This window comes from Balaenoptera acutorostrata, chromosome 2, assembly GCF_949987535.1.
Source record: "Balaenoptera acutorostrata chromosome 2, mBalAcu1.1, whole genome shotgun sequence".
Classification (NCBI taxonomy): Eukaryota; Metazoa; Chordata; class Mammalia; order Artiodactyla; family Balaenopteridae; genus Balaenoptera; species Balaenoptera acutorostrata.
In genome coordinates, this window is record NC_080065.1 from 132,990,535 (window position 1) to 133,008,999 (window position 18,465).

Genomic DNA, 18,465 nt, shown 5'->3' on the forward strand with positions numbered 1-18,465 from the left:
AAAAAAGATCTTGCTGTGGTTTATGTTATAGAGTGTTTTTCGTATGTTTTCCTCTAATAGTTTTATAGTGTCTGGTCTTACATTTAAGTCTTTAATCCATTTGGAGTTTATTTTTGTGTAGTGTTAGGTAGTGTTCTAATTTCATTCTTTTACATGTAGCTGTCCAGTTTTCCCAGCACCACTTATTGAAGAGGCTGTCTTTCCTCCATTGTATGTTCTTGCCTCCTATGTTGTAAATTAGGTGCCCATATGTGCGTGGGTTTATCTCTGGGCATTCTATCCTGTACCACTGATCTATATTTCTATTTTTGTGCCAGTACCATACTGTCTTGATAACTGTAGCTTTGTGGTATAGTTTGAAGGCAGGGAGCCTGATTCCTCCAACTCCGTTTTTCTTTCTCAAGATTGCTTTGGCTATTCGGGGTCTTTTGTGTTTCCATACAAATTGTAAAATTTTTTGTTCTAATTCTGTGAAGAATGCCACTGGTAGTTTGATTGATAGGGATTGCACTGAATCTGTAGATTGCTTTGGGTAGTATAGTCATTTTCACAATATTGATTCTTCCAATCCAAGAACATGGTATATTTCTCCATCTGTTTTTGTCATCTTTGGTATTTTTCATTAGTGTTTTATAGTTTTCTGAGTACAAGTCTTTTGCCTCCTTAGGCAGGTTTATTACTAGATAAGTTTATTCTTTTTGTTGCAGTGGTAAATGGGAGTGTTTCCTTAATTTCTCTTTCTGATTTTTCATTGTTGGTGTATAGAAATGCCAGAGATTTCTGTGCATTAATTTTGTACCCTGCAACCTTACCAAATTCATTGCTTAGTTCTAATAGTGTTCTGGTGGCATCTTTAGGATTCTCTATGTATAGTATCATGTCATCTGCAAACAGTGACAGTTTTATTTGTATTCCTTGTATCAGTTTTATTTGTATTCCTTTTAGTTCTTTTTTTCCCTCTGATTGCCATGGCTAGGACTTCCAAAACTACGTTGAATAAGAGTGGCGAGAGTGGACATCCTTGTCTTGTTCCTGATCTTGGTGGAAATGTTTTCAGTTTTTCACCATTGAGTATGATGCTTGCTGTGGGTTTGTCATATATGGCCTTTATTATGTTGAGATAGGTTCCCTCTATGCCCATTTTCTGGAGAGTTTTTATCATAAATGGGTGTTGAATTTTGTCAAAAGCTTTTTCTGCACCTATTGAGATGATCATATGGTTTTTATTCCTTAATTTGTTAATGTGCTGCACCACACTGATTGATTTGTGTATATTGAAGAATCCTTGCATCCCTGGGATAAACCCCACTGGATCATGGTGTATGATACTTTTAATGTGCTGTTGGATTCTGTTTGCTAGTATTTTGTTGAGGATTTTTGCATCTATGTTCATCAGTGATATTGGTCTATAGTTTTCTTTTTTTGTGATATCTTTTTCTGGTTTTGGTATCAGGGTGATGGTGGCTTCGTAGAATGAATTTGGGAGTGCTTCTCCCACTGCAATTTTTTGAAAGAGTTTGAGAAGGATGGGTGTTAGCTCTTCTCTAAATGTTGGACAGAATACACCTGTGAAGCCATCTGGTCCTGGACTTTTGTTTGTTGGAAGATTTTAAATTACGGTTTCAATTTCATTACTGTTTATATTGATAGGTCTGTTTATATTTTCTAATTCTTCCTGGGTCAGTCTTGGAAAATTGTACCTTACCAAGAATTTGCCCATTTCTTCGTGGTTGTCCATTTTATTGGCATATAGTTGTTTGTAGTAGTCTCTTATAATCCTTTGTATTTCTGCAGTGTCAGTTGTGATTTCTCCTTTTTCATTTCTAATTTACTGATTTGCATCCTCTCCCTTTTTTTCTTGATGAGTCTGGCTAAGGGTTTATCAATTTTGTTATCTTCTCAAAGAACCAGCTTTTAGTTTTATTGATTTTTCCTATTGTTTTCTTCATTTCTATTTCATTTATTTCTGCTTTGATCTTTACGATTTCTTTTCTTCTACTGACTTTGGGTTTTCTTTGTTCTTCTTTCTCTAGTTGTTTTAAGTGTAGGTTTAGATTGTTTACTTAAGATTTTTCTTGTTTCTTGAGGTGAGATTGAATGCTATAAACTTCCCTCTTGGAACTGATTTTGCTGCATCCCATAGGTTTTGGGTTGTCGTGTTTTCCTTGTCATTTGTTTCTATGTATTTTTTAATTTCTTCTTTGATTTCTTCAGTGATCTCTTGGTTATTTAGTAGCACACTTTTTAGCCTCCATGTATTTGTGGTTTTTACAGTCTTTTTCCTTTAATTGATTTCCAATCTCATAACATTGTAGTCAGAAAAGATGCTTGATACCATTTCAATTTTCTTAAATTTTCTGAGGCTTGATTTGTGACCTAAGATGTGATCTATCCTGGAGAATGTTGTGTGTGCACTTGAAAAGAAAGTGTATTCTGCCACTTTTGGGTGGAATGTTCTGTAAAAATCAATTAAATCTATCTGGTCTATTGTGTCATTTAAAGTTTGTGCTTCCTTATTTATTTTCTGTTTGGATGATCTGTCCATTGGTGTAGGTGGGGTATTAAAGCCCCCTACTATTATTGTGTCACTCTCGATTTCTCTTTTCATGGTTGTTAGCATTTGCCTTATGTATTGAGGTGCTCCTATGTTGGGTGCATAAACGTTTGTAATTGTTCTATCTTCTTCTTGGATTGATCCTTTGATCGTTATGTAGTGTCCCTCCTTGTCTCTTGGAACAGTCTTCATTTTAAAGTCTATTTTATCTGATATGAGTATTGCTACTCCAGCTTTCTTTTGATTTCCATTTGCATGGAATATCTTTTTCCATCCCCTCACTTTCAGTCTGTGTGTGTCCCTAGGTCTGAAGTGGATCTCTTGTAGACAGCATATATATGGGTCTTGTTTTTGTATCCATTCAGCTAGTCTGTGTCTTTTGGTTGGGGCATTTAAGCCATTTACATTCAAGGTTATTATCAATATGTATGTTCCTATTACCATATTCTTAATTGTTTTGGGTTTGTTTTTGTGGGTCTTTTTCTTCTCTTGTGTTTCCCACCTAGAGAAGTTTCTGTAGCATTTGTTGTAAAGCTGGTTTGGTGGTGCTGAATTCTTTTAGCTTTTGCTTGTCTGAAAAGCTTTTGATTTCTCTGTCAAATCTGAATGAGATCCTTGCTGGGTAGAGTAATCTTGGTTGTAGGTTTTTCTCTTTCATCATCACTTTAAGTATATCTGGCCACTCCCTTCTGGCCTGCAGAGTTTATGCTGCAAAATCAGCTGATAACCTTCTGGGGATTCCTTTGTATGTTATTTTTTGTTTTTCCCTTGCTGTTTTTAATATTTTCTCTTTGAATTTAATTTTTGTTAGTTTGATTAATATGTGCCTTGGTGTGTTTTTCCTAGGGTTTATCCTGTATGTATACTCTGTTTTTCCAGGAAGCTTCCCCTTTCAGGCCTGTTGAATCTCCTCACCTTGATCTTTCCTAGCCTTTATAGACTGTGATGTGCAACACATCATAAACATATATATTTTATATTGGTCTCCACCAATTTTATCAGCCTTCTTCTGCACCAATATTTAAGTACCCTCAAAAGAATGTTGATGGTAAATATTTACACATCCACTATAGTGACATCACAATTCTGAGTCTGTGATAGAAGCCTTTTATTTTTAAAAATTTATTTATTTATTTATTTATTTTGGGCTGCATTGGGTCTTTGTTGCTGCACACGGGCTTTCTCTAGTTGCAGCGAGTGGGGGGGCTACTCTTCGTTGTGGTGCGCGGGCTTCTCATTGCAGTGGCTTCTCTTCTCTTGTTGCGGAGCACGAGCTCTAGCTGTGCAGGCTTCAGTAGTCGTGGCATGTGGGCTCAGTAGTTGTGGCGCACGAGCTTAGTTGCTCCGTGGTATGTGGCATCTTCCCAGTCCAGGGCTTGAACCTGTGCCCCCTGCATTGGCAGGTGGATTCTTAACCACTGCGCCACCAGGGAAGCCCCGATAGAAGACTTTTAAATGCTTACTGACTTACTGCTACATGTAATCACTTTTCTTTTTACTTCCTACTCTGCATTACTTATTCTTCATAATAGACAAAAGTGTAGGGAGGGTAGGAAACCACTCTGAGAACATATTTTCTTCATTTTCCAGGAACTCTGCCATGAATGTCTCTGCTTTTTCTAGCTTCTAGAGGCCGTTCATGTTCCTTGGCTCCTGGACTGTTTCCATCATCTCTTCAAGGCCAACAACATTGCATCTCTAATTGTTCTTCTGTAGTCATTATCTCCCTCTCTCCTGTCTTTCTCTTCCAGTTTTAAGGACTGACCCTTTTGATTTCATTGGGCACACTAGGATAATCCAGGATAATATCCCTATCTCTAGGTCCTTAACTTAATCACATCTGCAAAGTCCCCTCTGCCCTGCAATATATTCACAGGTCCTGGGTATCAGGACTTGGACAAGTTTGTGGGCAGGAGCTATTATTCTGCCAACTGCAAACTGCTTTACAAAAGGGACAATAAATCATTCTTTTTTGTATCTCTCACAGTGCCTAGCCCAGAATAGTATTCGAATAAATTGAAGGTTTTATAATTAGATAAGTGACAGCAATCTTATATTCCAAACAATGTGTGACCTAGGCCTCTGAAAAGCGTCTTGGCTAATACTGACCTTCTGCATCATCTTCTTGATGCATCCATTATGTTTGGGACATTATATCATAGTTTTCAAAGGGGTAATGTGGAGGAAGCTTTCAATATTTAGTTACCTGATTCTTAAACCCTCCCTCACTTGGCAGGAGCTGTGCAGTGAATACCGTAACTATGTGAGGAACGGACATCTTCCCTGCACCAGAGAGAATGACCCCATCCAGGGCCCAGATGGGAAAATCCATGGCAACACCTGCTCCATGTGTGAGGCCTTCTTGTGAGTAGAGCTGCAGTCACTGCTCCTGCTGAGTGTCGGAGAAGACAGGCCTGTGGTGGGCGACAGAGATGATATTGAAGGTTTTTTTCTAGGAGGCAGATGGCTACCTTTGCACTGAGTTTGGGGACTTCCTCTTACAAAGCCATATACTTGGTGTATTTCTTTGTAGTGTTCTCAGTGTTCTGAAAGGTACCTGGATTGCCATTAAGGGAGGACCATGTGCTAAGAGGAAACTCCTCCAGAGATAATGGCATATAAGGATTGGAATTTTTGTTTTCTGCATACATACTGTCATGAATAATCCAAAGACGTAATCACTGGGTGCTAGCAAATTAAAAATTTGCTAATATTTAGTCATTTTTTTAAAGTATCCTAGTTGCTTTCTGAGGAGAAGGCCGATATCTTTGTTTTCCAAAAGAAACAGAGTAGTGAAAATTTATTTACTGGTTGGCCATGGCATATGTGTCTTATTCTTTAAGCAACACTAAAAACAAGAAGAACAATATGGAGAGGTGTACATTTACCTTTCTACTCCCAAGCTAAGTTGCTATAGGTGTAGATGTAATGGAATATATCTATCAAGAGAGATTCTCCTTTAGGATAATATGTATTGGGTACTAGGAATGATTGTCCCCCCTGCCTTTCTCTTACAGCCAGCAAGAAGCAAAAGAAAAAGAAGCTGAATCCAGAAGAGCTAAGAGAGAAGCTGAAAAGGTAGTTATCTTGGAAGCGTCATACCACAATGCGGTTTTTCAGTTTCTCTTTAAAAATAACTCATGGATTCACTGAAGGCCTATGTGAGAGAACTCAAGGTTTAGTTAGTCCAGGGGTTGATAAAATTTTCTTAAAGGGCCAGACAGTAGATATTTTAGGTTGTGACCATTCAGTCTCTGTCACAACTACTCAACTCTGCTATTGTAGCTCTAAAACAGCCATGGATGATATGCAGATACATGGGCATGGCTGTGTTCCAATGAAACTTTACTTACACAAAAAAGGTGCTAGGCCAGATTTTGCTCACGGGCCAAAGTTTGCAAACCTCTGATTTACTCCATGCCCTATTTTTAAATGAAGATTTAAAATCCAGAAGGAGGAAGAACTTGCTTACAAAGGTAGTGAGACTATTGGTATCAGAATCTTCATATTTTTTCAAAGTTCTCACAGTTGCAAAACAGGAACAACAGAATTCAAACTTAGACTTCCTGACACCAAATCTAGCATTATTCCTAACACACTATGTAGCTTTGTATGAGCACATTTGGTCAAACTAGGTGTGTTCCTTGCTTTACCTTTAATTATCTCTGGTGTCAGCAGTTGGCAGAAAAATAGAAGAGCAACTTTCCCCAATAATATTTTCTTGGTTTCAAAATGACTGATTCCAGGTGGATTTTTCCAGGTTTGTGGATATTTCCTTGCCCCCATCAAAAACTATTGATATTAAAAATAATCTCTAATGAAGTATCACTTGGAATTCTGTATGATTGGTTTGTTTACAGTTATTTTTCCCACAATTGTGAGCCTGAATTTAAAAATAAATGAGTAGCTCATATGCTTCCCTTTTCAACATCAATAAGAAAATATTCTTCAGTATCAGACAATTTCTGATTTCACATTAGCTACTACCCATAAACTATCCTCTCATGTCATATTGCTTTTGCTAAATATGACCAGTTAGGGAATCAGGCAGTGAACCTTGAAGGAAAGCTAGGAAAAAACTCACTCTTGTCCTCACTGAGTTTTGACTTGAACTAAAAAATACAGAAAAAAACACAAATTTAATCTTACTTGCCACCAGTAATTAATCTTAAGTGATTTGCTTATTCTATCTCAATTCCTCATAACTCTGAAGCTAAAATTTACTGAGTACTCCCTAGATGTCAGTCATTGTAGATGTAGTAGATATATATTATTTCACATTATTTTCATAACAATTCAGCACATATATTGAATACTTAATACATATTGGCCATTATTATTTTAACTGTGTGGAATAGATACTATCATTATTTCCATTTTATAGAAGAGGTAACTGAGGCACAGAGAGGCAAGACCCCTTCATCCAAGGTCTCTTGGTGACAGACTGGAATTCTAACTAATGATATTATATAGCTGTCAACATATTGGGCTTGTCTGGACATACCTGGAATATTATGTTAAATTCTTTAGGAAAGGGGAAGAATTAAGAATGCAAAATGGTGCAAATGACTGAAACAGATTGGAACAGAATGACAAGTATCTGGGGATGCTTTGCTCTTGGAAAAGAACATAGGGAGCTATGGAGAAGGACAAGAAAGCTTTCTCCAAATATTTGAAGAACTCTCTGTGTGCAGGAAGAAAAATATCCTCAGTTTTTCTGAGGGAAGTAAAATATGTTGACTTTGCTTACTGGTTTGAAAGAACGTATTCATCCTATGCAGTGACATCTTAGAAAAATAAAACTCTAAGAATAAGGATCCTATAGGATTGATTAGAGATATTTTCCAAGATCCTCCCAAAGTAGCACTATGGCTAATCTGTGGGAATGATCTAAGAAATTTTGGAATGAACTATCTGGAGGGTAACGAACTCATCACTGCAGGTGTTCCAGTGCAAATTAGACCACTTCTTGGCAGGCATGACATAAAGGGGATTGAGACATAGTACAGATGGTTGCACCAGGTGAACTTCAAAGTTCTACCTAAACTTTAATTCTTTAAAATTCTATGCCATGTACAGTGTTTTTATTGCGTTATAATATAACAGAGAGGGACAATAAAATCTTGACTAAGGACTGTGACCAGTCTGCAGAGAACCCAGTTTATTAAGAGGTTCTTGCTTGTGTGTGACTACAGGTTCAGTCTGGATTTGGAGGCTGTACCTCAAGGAAAAAGAAACAGAAACCTCTTTTTAAGTCCTGTGTGCTTACTAGGAATTGAACAAAACAATGGCCAGAAAGAAACATTCATAGGTCATTTTCTTTTTCTTTTCCAGGAAGCACTTAGTAGGGACCCAACAAAGTAATTTCCAAGAAAATACCCAAGCTCTTGCCTTTTCTCCTCCTTTTAGGATACATGCAGTGAATTTCGGAGCCTTCTGAAAAATGGAAGTCTTTTCTGCACTCGAGAAAATGATCCTGTGCGTGGCCCAGATGGCAAGACCCATGGCAACAAGTGCTCCATGTGCAAAGAAGTCCTGTGAGTGCACAGATGAAGCCCATGCTGTGGGTGGCAGAGCCGGGAGGCAAAGAGCTAGGAAGATAATATAGATTGTGTTTGTCCTTTCCTTACATGTAAAAGTGACAAATGATGATCTGTAAAGCATTTTGAGGTGAATCTTTACAGAGGCTAAGATTCACAATTCTAGAAATAGGCAATAGATGACTAAGTTATTACACTACATTCTCCATTAGTTCTGGGGTAGCACCTCACAATGATCACACCATCTTTCTTGATAAAATCCTAAATCCTCTGCTGTCAGGTGGATCCCTTTTCTGGATTATTTTGTAATCCCCATCGGGAAGAACATACACAGATTTTACTATCAATCTAATGCCTCTACCTGCATTTTTGAAAAAAAAAATCTCACTTTTAGGAAATTAAAAATAGCTTTACACAAAGTTTGGAAGTACACCTAAAATATTTGTCATTAATAGTCATTTGCTGAACATCTACAGTGTATAATGTGTATAACGGTTGGTTATACAAAGTTGAATGAAACAGTATTACCAAAAATCATATAGTTCAGTAAGGTTTAGACATGGGCATAAATTAATATAACACAAAGGAGGACTTGCTAAATGAAAAATGATATATACAATGTGCTATGGTAGTTTAGGAAAGGGAGCATTAATAGGAAGTTTTAAGGAAGAATAGAACTAGATCTGGTAATTTGGATCATATGTGAACAGTATGGGAAGGAATGAGAGGAAGAAGCAACAGCACAGGTAAAATCTAAAATTAAAGAAACTGTAGTATGTACATAAAGAGAGCAAGTCATTTTAGTTTAGTTAGAGCTTACCCACTTCACCAACTTTGAATGCCAGATCATGGATTTTGAAGTCAATTCTATACACAGTGGCAAGCTGCTAAAATTTTTCAGCGAGGAGAGTAAGTGGCGTAAATATGGTTCCTTTTGGAAGATTCATATGTCAGCAGTGAAAAGGAGAAAAGAGGAAGGGACTAAAATTCAGAATACCGCTGGTGGTAGTAGGGGATTACAGTAATCCAGTGAGAGGTAACTAGAGCAAGGGAGCAAGAATAGAAGGTGAGTGGGTCAACATAGGAGACACTGTGAGAGTGCAACCCGTGTCCTGTGGCAACAGCTATGTGAGCTGAAGGAGAGGGAGCAGTTAGGGATGGCTCCAATGTTTTGTTCTTTGTGAAAGAGAATCCAGGAGGAAGAACACATTTGGCAGAGAAGATAATTATTTTGGGACCTTTTGAACATGAGGTATTTGAGAGAAATCCAGCTGGAGGTGCACATGAGCATTTACAAAATGCTAATTAATTGCTCACCTAGTCTTGCTTGAGGTTATGTGAACGCTGGTTTTCTTCTCCTGCAATGAGAGCTCTTCCAGGCAAAAGGATGCGACATAATTCATCTTTCTATTGATATTTTCAAAGAAGAGGGCCTGCAGTGTAATAGGTGTTCAATAAATGCTGGTGAATTCCATACAAATCTAATTTGGTCATATGATGAGAAACTCACAGAAATGCATTCCACTCTCTGTAATCTATTATTCCCTACCTCCCACTTTCCAATTTCCAGCCAGAAAGAAGATGAAGAAAGAAAGAGAAAAGAAAAGAAACATCAGAGAAACACTGCAGAGAATGGTTCCAAACATTTCGCAAAAGGGAAAGCTCAGGTGAGAGCAGCCTCTAATTTCCATAACCAGAGTGGGCTCAACTCAATGGCACTGGGACCCCGGCAGACCCTATGGTCAAAGGCTACGAATGTATGTACTGCTGAGTTGGAAAGCATCCTTGGAAGGACAGGGGATTTCCCCCTTAAGACTGTAGAGTAATATCTGAGCAATTTTTAGTTTCTCTAGGGCTCACTTTGACTTCTTTAAACTTGGAAATAATTAACATGAATACCAGATCCCAGTCTCTTGACTCCTCTGTATATCATCTAGCTTTCAGGCCAATAAATGATCCTAGGAGAGTAAGTGGTATAAATGTGGAGATGTTCCACATCAGCATCACGTGCTCTTCATTTCCTTTCATTATTCTCTCTTTCCCTGAATGGAGCCGCTTTCTGGAGGTATATTTTCTATTGTTCCCAGGCAGGATAACATGGTGAAAGAGCACAGGTTTTCGAGTCAGGTAGTTTGAGGTATCATCCTACCCATGCCACTTGGACTTGCAAAGCACTGAATAAATCACTTCATCTCTCTCAACTCTAGTTTCTCTTACTTAGCAGTACTCTTATAGGGATACAATAAAATAATTTAGGCAAGTGTTTAGCACATTTCCTGAGACTTCTTTTTTAAGTGTCAGCATGACAATGTTGCATGTAAGCCCACTCCTCAGGCATGTGAACACAACTGCCTGAGATCACAGCCACCTTATTTCTATTCTTATGACCTGGGGATATCAAGACCATCTCTTTGCCTCCAGATCTGACACAGGCCCCAATGTCTGCCTTTGATAAATTTTGGCTTTTCTGTTTTTCCATATTTTCTCCTGTAGGAAGCTGAGTTCTCACTCTCAACTGATAGACTTGTTAAGACCCTTTTTCTATCTTCATAATTTGCTCAAGCCTGTCTTCCTTGGCATTTTGCATGATTCTGTGCTTTCTCCCAGCACTTCTTTCTCCCTTCTATCTACATCAGAGGTCAGCAAAGTTTTTTTTTTCCTGTAAAAGGCCAGATAGCAAATATTTTAGGCATTGCGGGTCACACGGTCTCTGTTGCAACTATTCAACTCTGTTGAATAGCCACTGTTGTGGGAAAGCAGCCATAAATAATATTTAAATGAATGAGTGAGGGTGTGTTTCAAGTTTTATATATAAAACGTCATATGTAAGAACAGACAGCAGGACAGATTAGTCCCATAGGCTATAGTTTGCTTACCCTTGATTTGTGCGATTAAGTCCCAACCAGCTTTATAATTTCCCTTTGTAGAACCTTAAAAGCAACATTACCCATGACAACTGATGTCTTAGAATATGGATGATTCCAGCCCCTCCTCTTCGGTAGACAGCAATCCTAGAAATTGCATGCCTTATAAGAGGACATAGACAAGAACTTCTTACTCAAATTATTTAACAAACTTAATAACAATACAACAGACCAAGTCATCCAAGAGGCCTGCTCTCTTCTTCCCTTTCAGGACCAATGTGCTGAGTATTGGGAACAAATGAAAAATGGACCACTCAGCTGTACTCGGGAGCGTGATCCTGTACGCGATGAAAATGGCAAACCATACAACAATAAGTGTACCATGTGTAAAGAGAAACTGTAAGTAATTTTCTCAACCTGCATGTCTAAAAGATAGCCACATATTCCTCCTGAATTAATGGTTATTTCTCATTTGCCTATAGCTCCTTTCGTGAAAACTACCCTTTTTGCTAATTCTCAAATATTATCTCTTTCTCTTGCATCCCCTAAGGAACAATGAGCCCTAGTAAGGGCAGCTAATCAGTGGCTGATTCCTACTCTATTTTCTATCATAATTCTGTGAACTGTAAGTGTCATCATGGTAGATAATTGCTCTTTAGAATACATCATGCCTAAATCCTAAGGAGGGTTTGCAATGGTCATTTGGAATAGTTAACCAACATAGTTTAAGAGGGTTGCTTCTTGTCATATGTATGGGACACATTTATTGCACAATCCAGGGTTTGTTCCTTCTATTTATTTTCTTTTGGTGAATGGTACTGATTGGAGTGCTTAATGATCCAACTCAGCCACTCTTGATTTGTGTTATTGCAGCAAGTAACATAACCACTATTGGTCCCATCTGTATATTGAGGTAGTTTTCTAGGTAACCTTGATGGGTACTTATAGCTCTAAAATTTGATGCATATATCTCAGTGCTATTAATTATGGTATTTAATTGATATGCATTTAATAAGCAGTTAATGCTTCTCCACACATTTTTTTTCTCCTTGAAAAAAAATCACAATCTTGTGATTGTGGTACTATAGGCCATGTGATAAAATCTAGTTATTCCAAATGCTGCATTTTACAGATGAGAAAAACTGAATTTTTTTTTTTAAGTACAAGGTCTCATGGGGGAGTGACTTCAGAGCTGAAACTAGAATCCAGTTCTTCTGAATACCAGCCTAGTATTTATTCCATGTTATAAAATTCTTTAATAGAAGCAGGGTGGCAGAATGGGGCAGTGCTAGGGTATTAGCATCATATGGTTATTTCAGCTCCGTGTTCTTGGACAGGTTATTTCACTTCCCTAGGCTTTAATCTGCTCACATTTATAGTGGGGGTGGGGCAGCCATAATCATAGTAGCCACATGATGTTTCTTTTGAAAGTTAAATGAGAAAAACTATGTAAAACTCTTAGCACAGTGCCTAGCACAAAGTAGGTGCACAAAAAATGTGAATGGTCACTATTAGCACTGTCATTAGTGTTCAGCAAATAACAGGTGTCACCATTAATAGCAATAAAATAATGACTATTATGATCTCTTACGCTACCCTATGTTGCCCCTTTGCACACCTCATACTTTGTAGGTATGATGTACATAATTGAGATAGCTCTTCACATATGACTGTTTCTTTCTGCATCACATATTAATAGTGGGTAATTTTGTGAAGGAACAAATGATGATTCTCAGATGCAAACAATTATTAAGTTAAAACTTTGCTGATACAATCCATGTCATCTGTGTTATAAGATCCTTACCTGGTACTCCAGGTAACAAAATATTTAACAACATAACAAAGTATTTAACAACATAAATCGAATAATTTTACAATCTTTGGAACCCATTCATCTGACAATAAATGGTTTTTGACTGCCTACTATATAATAGGCACTCTTCACGGACAGGTGCTCTTCAAGTGAACAAGACAAAATTCCTGCCATATGGAACTATAATATAGGAAAGACAGATTATAAACAAAGAAGTAAAAAGCTACATAACAAGACCAGGTGTTGATAAGATAAATAAAGCAGAGTAAGGCAACAGAAAGGGATTGGAGGTGCTACTTTATGGTGTTTGGGGAAAGTCTGACAGGTAAGGGAGACCTGAAAAAGGGAGTGAAATGAGCCAGCTGGCCATCTGAAGGAAGAAAGTTTCAGGCAGAGCAGGAGCCAATGCACGTTTCTGAAGATATATATGAAATTCTCAAGCTCAGGAAAGAGAGAGGAGGTCATTATGTCTCAAGATTACTGCGTGGAAAATGGCAGAAATTAATTTGGAAAGATCATATAAGGCTTTTTTAGGCCAAGAGGAGGACATTGGATTTTATTCTATGTGTGATCAGAAGCCACTGGAGATTTTTGAGCAGAGCTGTGATTGTAAATTGAATTCCACCAGACTGAATCATTATAGGTGGTCTCTTTTTCCTAGTATTTGATTAAAATTTCATGACTTTATATTTGTTTGAATTTTCAGGATACATTTACCACTTCCCTATTTCTTATATATGAAAAGGGAGCTCCCTAAAATACACACACACACATATTCTTGTTATATACATTCATACACGTTTCTTTTAAGCATAAAGCCAAATGAAACTTTGAAGGAGAAATACGTGTACTACTAGAGTTCTGCAGTATTTGTATCTTGCGCCAACTGCATCAGAATCACCTGGCTTGCTTGTTAAAAATCAGGTTACTGAATCCCAATGTAGATCTTGTCAGTAAAATTGTTGGGATTGACAGTGAATCTGATTTTTAAAATCTCATAGGTGATTCTTAATGTACATGAAAACTTAGGAACCACTGGCATAAATATTTTATCAGAAAGGTGAAAGGTTAAAAAAAAAACCCCAAAAAACCATGATCCTAAGGTACTTCCTGTATCACTTGTCTTCTTTCTATCTTGGGCTCTAATGATATTATAATGAATTGAAATGGTACTATAATAGATTGACCTACAAATGGAGGAATAAGAATGGTGAACTGGTAAGGAATTAAAACCACAACTTATGATAAAAAGGTGAAAGAACTGAGGAAGCCAGACTTGGAGACCTGAAACTTGCCTTTAGATATCTAAAGGATTAATATCAGGAAGAGGTAATGGATTCAGCAGGCTTGCTCTGTGTTTTCCTGAGAATGTGAAGTAAGACTAAAGGATGAAAGCTATAGGCAGATTAATTTGGATACAAATAAAGGAGACTCTGAGATTAACTTGACTGGATCTGCCTAGAATATCTACCTTGTAATGAGGGACCTTCTTAATAACCAAAGTCACCGTCCATCTGTGAGAGGTGCAGAGAGGTTCTCTGTGAAGGAGGTGGTTTAGTATACATAAACTCTAAGGCCCCTTCCAAATCTGAGTATGTGTCTGCAAGATGACTACTGACTCTTTTCTTCTCCAGGCAAAGAGAAGCAGAGGAAAAAAATAAGACTTCTGGCTACAGATCAAATGGGAATGAATCAGCATTAGGAAAGGTGAATCATTAACTAGGTTTTGGCAAGAATGGTCTTTCTGTAAGTCGTTACTTAACTATCAAAAATGTGGAAAGAGGGTGTCAATGTTGCCAGTCAAGATATTGCCCTTAGAACATCAGAAGTCATCATTAATGGGAATATCCCTGATAACTTTTTCAGTGTAGAAATTTAACAGCAAATGGAAATCTTTCGGTCTAACACTTTATAAAACAGTTTTATAAATAGTAGTTTATTTAAGTATCTCCATAGCCTGGTCAACTAAGTTTTTTTCAACCTCATTTTATAGATGGGGAAAATGAGGTTCGGCTGTTGTAACAAATTACTACCAACAGTGGTAAAGCAACCCAAATTCATCATCATACATTTCTGGAGTTCAGAAATCCTAAATGGGTCTCACTGTGTTACAGCCAAGGTGTCAGTAGGGCTGCTTTCCTTTTTGGAGGTTCTGGGGAAGATCTATTTCTTTGCCTTTTTAAAAAATTTCTAGAAGTGCCTGCATTCCTTGGCTTGTGGCCATCTTTAAAATCAGCAGAAGCCAGTTGATTTTTTTTTTAAGCTGCATCATTCTGACACTGATTTTCCTGCCTTCCTATTTCACTCATAGGAATCTTTGTGATTACACTGGGCCCACCCAGATAATCCAGGATAATCTCTCCATTCTAAGGTCACCTGGTTAGCAACCTGAATTCCATCTTCAACTTTAATTCCTGCTTGCCATATGAGGCTACATATTTTCAGGTTCCAGGAATTAAAACTTGGACACCTTTGTGGTCCGTTGTAGAGCCTCCCACAGCAAGGTTAAGTGGTTGCCCAACTCCTGAGTCAAAATCTTCCAGTTTTCAAGCTCAGTCATATACTATGTGAAAATAGCCATTTCCAATTTAATCTTTCCTTCTTTTCAGGATATATGTGATGAGTTTAGAAGTCAAATGAAAAATGGACAACTTACTTGCACCCGAGAAAGTGACCCCGTCCAGGGTCCAGATGGCAAGACATATAGCAACAAGTGTGCTATGTGTAAGGAAAAACTGTGAGTTATTTTTCAAAAATGGGCCTTTAATTGTGAGTCTTAAAGGAAATAATCATTTCTCATCAGACTGAGAAAATGACGGTTATTTTTAAAGCACACCTGAGGTGTTTGTTCACTTTAGTTGAAACGTTTCTTCTCATTTTTTTCTTCAAGGGGAAGGGAAGCAGCCGAAAGAAAAATGAAAGCGCAGGTCTACGTGAGAAACACAGCCGAAAAGAACAATGGAAAAGAGGTAATATATGTTAGATGTGCTTATACTTAAATTTGGATGATTGGTTGCAAGACTGATTCATTCAACAAATACTTATGGAATGCCTACTCTGTCCCAGTCGTTGTGGATATAATGATAAACAAGAAAGACATGGCCAGAACTTCAAAGAAACAGCATGGAATTCAATGCCCTAAGAGCAACTCTGATGCAATTACCACACATTTGCAGGAACAGTGGTAATTGTCAAATTATTGTTATTATCAAGTGGATTTGTTTTTCTGAAGTTTTAAAACAATTAAGCAAATAGATGCCAAAATTACAAACAAGAAAAAAAGTATCAAAAGCTTGGAGCTCCAGATGATAAATTCTTGACTTGGCATTCTAGTGCCATCTTGTATTCAATTTGGGGTTTTAAAAATAAGGTTCAGTGCTTTACAACAGCAGCACATAGGATATGACACAGCACAATCTCTTCTAATCCATCTATGGACTTCAATTAGAAAAGTGAAATAGTGAAATTTCCCCAGGAAAGTTTTCCCATTAATGAGGCAACTTTCCATTAGTTCTATACTGACTACACAAAATGAAACATTAATAGTAATGTTCATTTTTGAAAAATATGTTGGGAATTATGCATTTTGGTAGATGAATGGCTTTGAGAAAAGACTTTATTGTACAACTTCAAATGATCTCTACTGGACATCTACTCTATTTCTAATATTGATCATTTTTTTTCAAGTTTTAAAATATCTATTTTAGGAATTTCAAACAAGAAGAAATACTCTGTATATATGTATGTATAGAAAATATCCAGATACTTTTTGTGCATGTGGTAAAAAGAAAACTATGGTCTTATCTACATATGCAAAGTAAAATAAGCTTTACAAAGCACATGCACCATCATATTTAAACCTGCCCCAAATTTATGCAGTAGATGGTATTGTTCCAATTTTACAGTTGAGAAAAACTCAGAGGAGTTAACTACACAAAGATAACAAATAGAAGAGCCAGAGATTTGCACCCAAAGAGCAAAGGCTGCAACACAGACAGATGGGTGCTATCATAAACATAGATGTATGTGGTATATTGGGTACCGGAAGGAGGAAAATATATTCTAGTAACTTTTAAAAATGATGGCTATGAGACATTTCATGTTGATGAGGTATTCAATTCCAGAGAATTGTTAAAATGCTACAGATAAAAGTAGGTCTGGAGTTGTTCATGGGTACCACAATTGAACGTAAGAAGGATAACTTCAATCTAGGTTACTGGCAGTATTTTTTAAGGTAATCTTCCCATATCTCTACTATGGCTCCTTGGGCTTAAAACAAGTTTAAGACAAACTTCTATGGATGTCCAAAATTTCAGCAGTGGTCAAATCCTGTGGGCCCATTCCATTGCCTTCTTTTTAAGGTTCTTATTTGTTAATGAGTGAAAAAGGCAGCTCCATGTTCTTATAGATGTATTAGGAGTCTTATTCTCTGCCCTGTAAAGGCAAAGAAGGCAAGAAGTATAGCCTGGTTGTTAGCAGGTTTCTGACCACAGTTCCAACACTGATTTTAATTACTTAATCTCTCTGAGCCTTATTTTTCTTATCTGTAAAATGGGCATAATGAGTGTTTATCTTATAGGTTTTTTAATGACAACCAAAGGAAATCCATTAGAGCACACAACAAAGTGCCTGGAATATAATACAGATTTGATGAAACAATTTAAAAAAATTTTTGTTCTTGAGGAACAAAGCTAAAACTTTACATGTTTATATGTCTTGCCAGAAGAGCATCTTTCAGTGCATTCCGGGGCTTTTTATGTGTGGAGTAATGAGTAGAGGTGCAGGGAGACAGGTTTAGGATTTAGCCTAATGCATACTGTATAAAAATGGCATGGGCTGCTTTAGGTGGCAGTGAAATTCCACTGGGGCAGTCAATTATTTGAGAGGGCTGTTATGGAGAGGATTCAAACTTCTTAAGCAGATATTGAATACAGTGCCTTTAAAACACTTTCCATCTCTAAAATTTTATTTTCTCTAGATTTTTATTTTCCTCCTCAAGCGTTACCAGTTTACATATAACCAATCAATCATGTTTTCAGTTATAAAGATCAGACTATCATAATAACATCTTTTTTTTTTGTTGTTCCCATTGGCAGGATCAGTGTCGTGAATTCTGGAACATGGTGAGAGACGGAAAGCTTATCTGCAACAGAAAAATCGACCCTGTTCAAGATCCATATGGCAAGATGCACATCAACAAGTGTGCTATGTGTCAGAGCATCTTGTAAGTGAAGAGGTTTATGGATCAGTTTGATATGTTGTGACGGTCAGAAAATAGTTCCTCTTAATTTAAAACTTAAGGCGCTTAGCATCACACATTAAAAATATAATAATAGCTCCTCATTTTAGAAGAGGACAGTAAGTTTCCAAAGCACTTCCATAAGAAATTTATATTTTGATTATTATGAGCATAATCATACCTGGGGCATCTGGGATAGAATACCTTGTTGTATCATGCCAACATCATTGACCTTCAAAGAGGAAGTATATTGGATAAGTACCATGGGGCAGGCCAGTTCACTTTGCAGAGCCTCGGTTCCTCCTGTACATAAAGAGAAGAATAACTACACAATATAGTTTTTGTAGTGATTGAAGGAGATAATATTTTTTAAATGTTTATAAACTTTAAAGCATGATAACTATGTAAAGAACAATCAATACAGGAGAGTTTCATTATAATTCAATAACAAAATA

At 37.2% G+C, this 18,465-nt stretch overlaps 1 protein-coding gene across 3 annotated transcripts in view; it reads left to right on the plus strand.

Annotated features, from left to right (window-relative positions):
- SPINK5 (serine peptidase inhibitor Kazal type 5) overlaps positions 1-18,465 on the plus strand; it is a 76,688-nt gene that overhangs the window by 41,054 nt on the left and 17,169 nt on the right. For all 3 annotated transcript variants that reach the window (XM_057540822.1, XM_057540823.1, XM_057540824.1), the window contains 9 exons: positions 4,791-4,918; positions 5,572-5,632; positions 7,964-8,091; positions 9,665-9,761; positions 11,230-11,357; positions 14,406-14,478; positions 15,381-15,508; positions 15,662-15,740; positions 17,868-17,995. In XM_057540822.1, the coding sequence (XP_057396805.1) occupies positions 4,791-4,918; positions 5,572-5,632; positions 7,964-8,091; positions 9,665-9,761; positions 11,230-11,357; positions 14,406-14,478; positions 15,381-15,508; positions 15,662-15,740; positions 17,868-17,995 (950 nt within the window). The remainder of the gene's footprint in view (positions 1-4,790; positions 4,919-5,571; positions 5,633-7,963; positions 8,092-9,664; positions 9,762-11,229; positions 11,358-14,405; positions 14,479-15,380; positions 15,509-15,661; positions 15,741-17,867; positions 17,996-18,465) is intronic.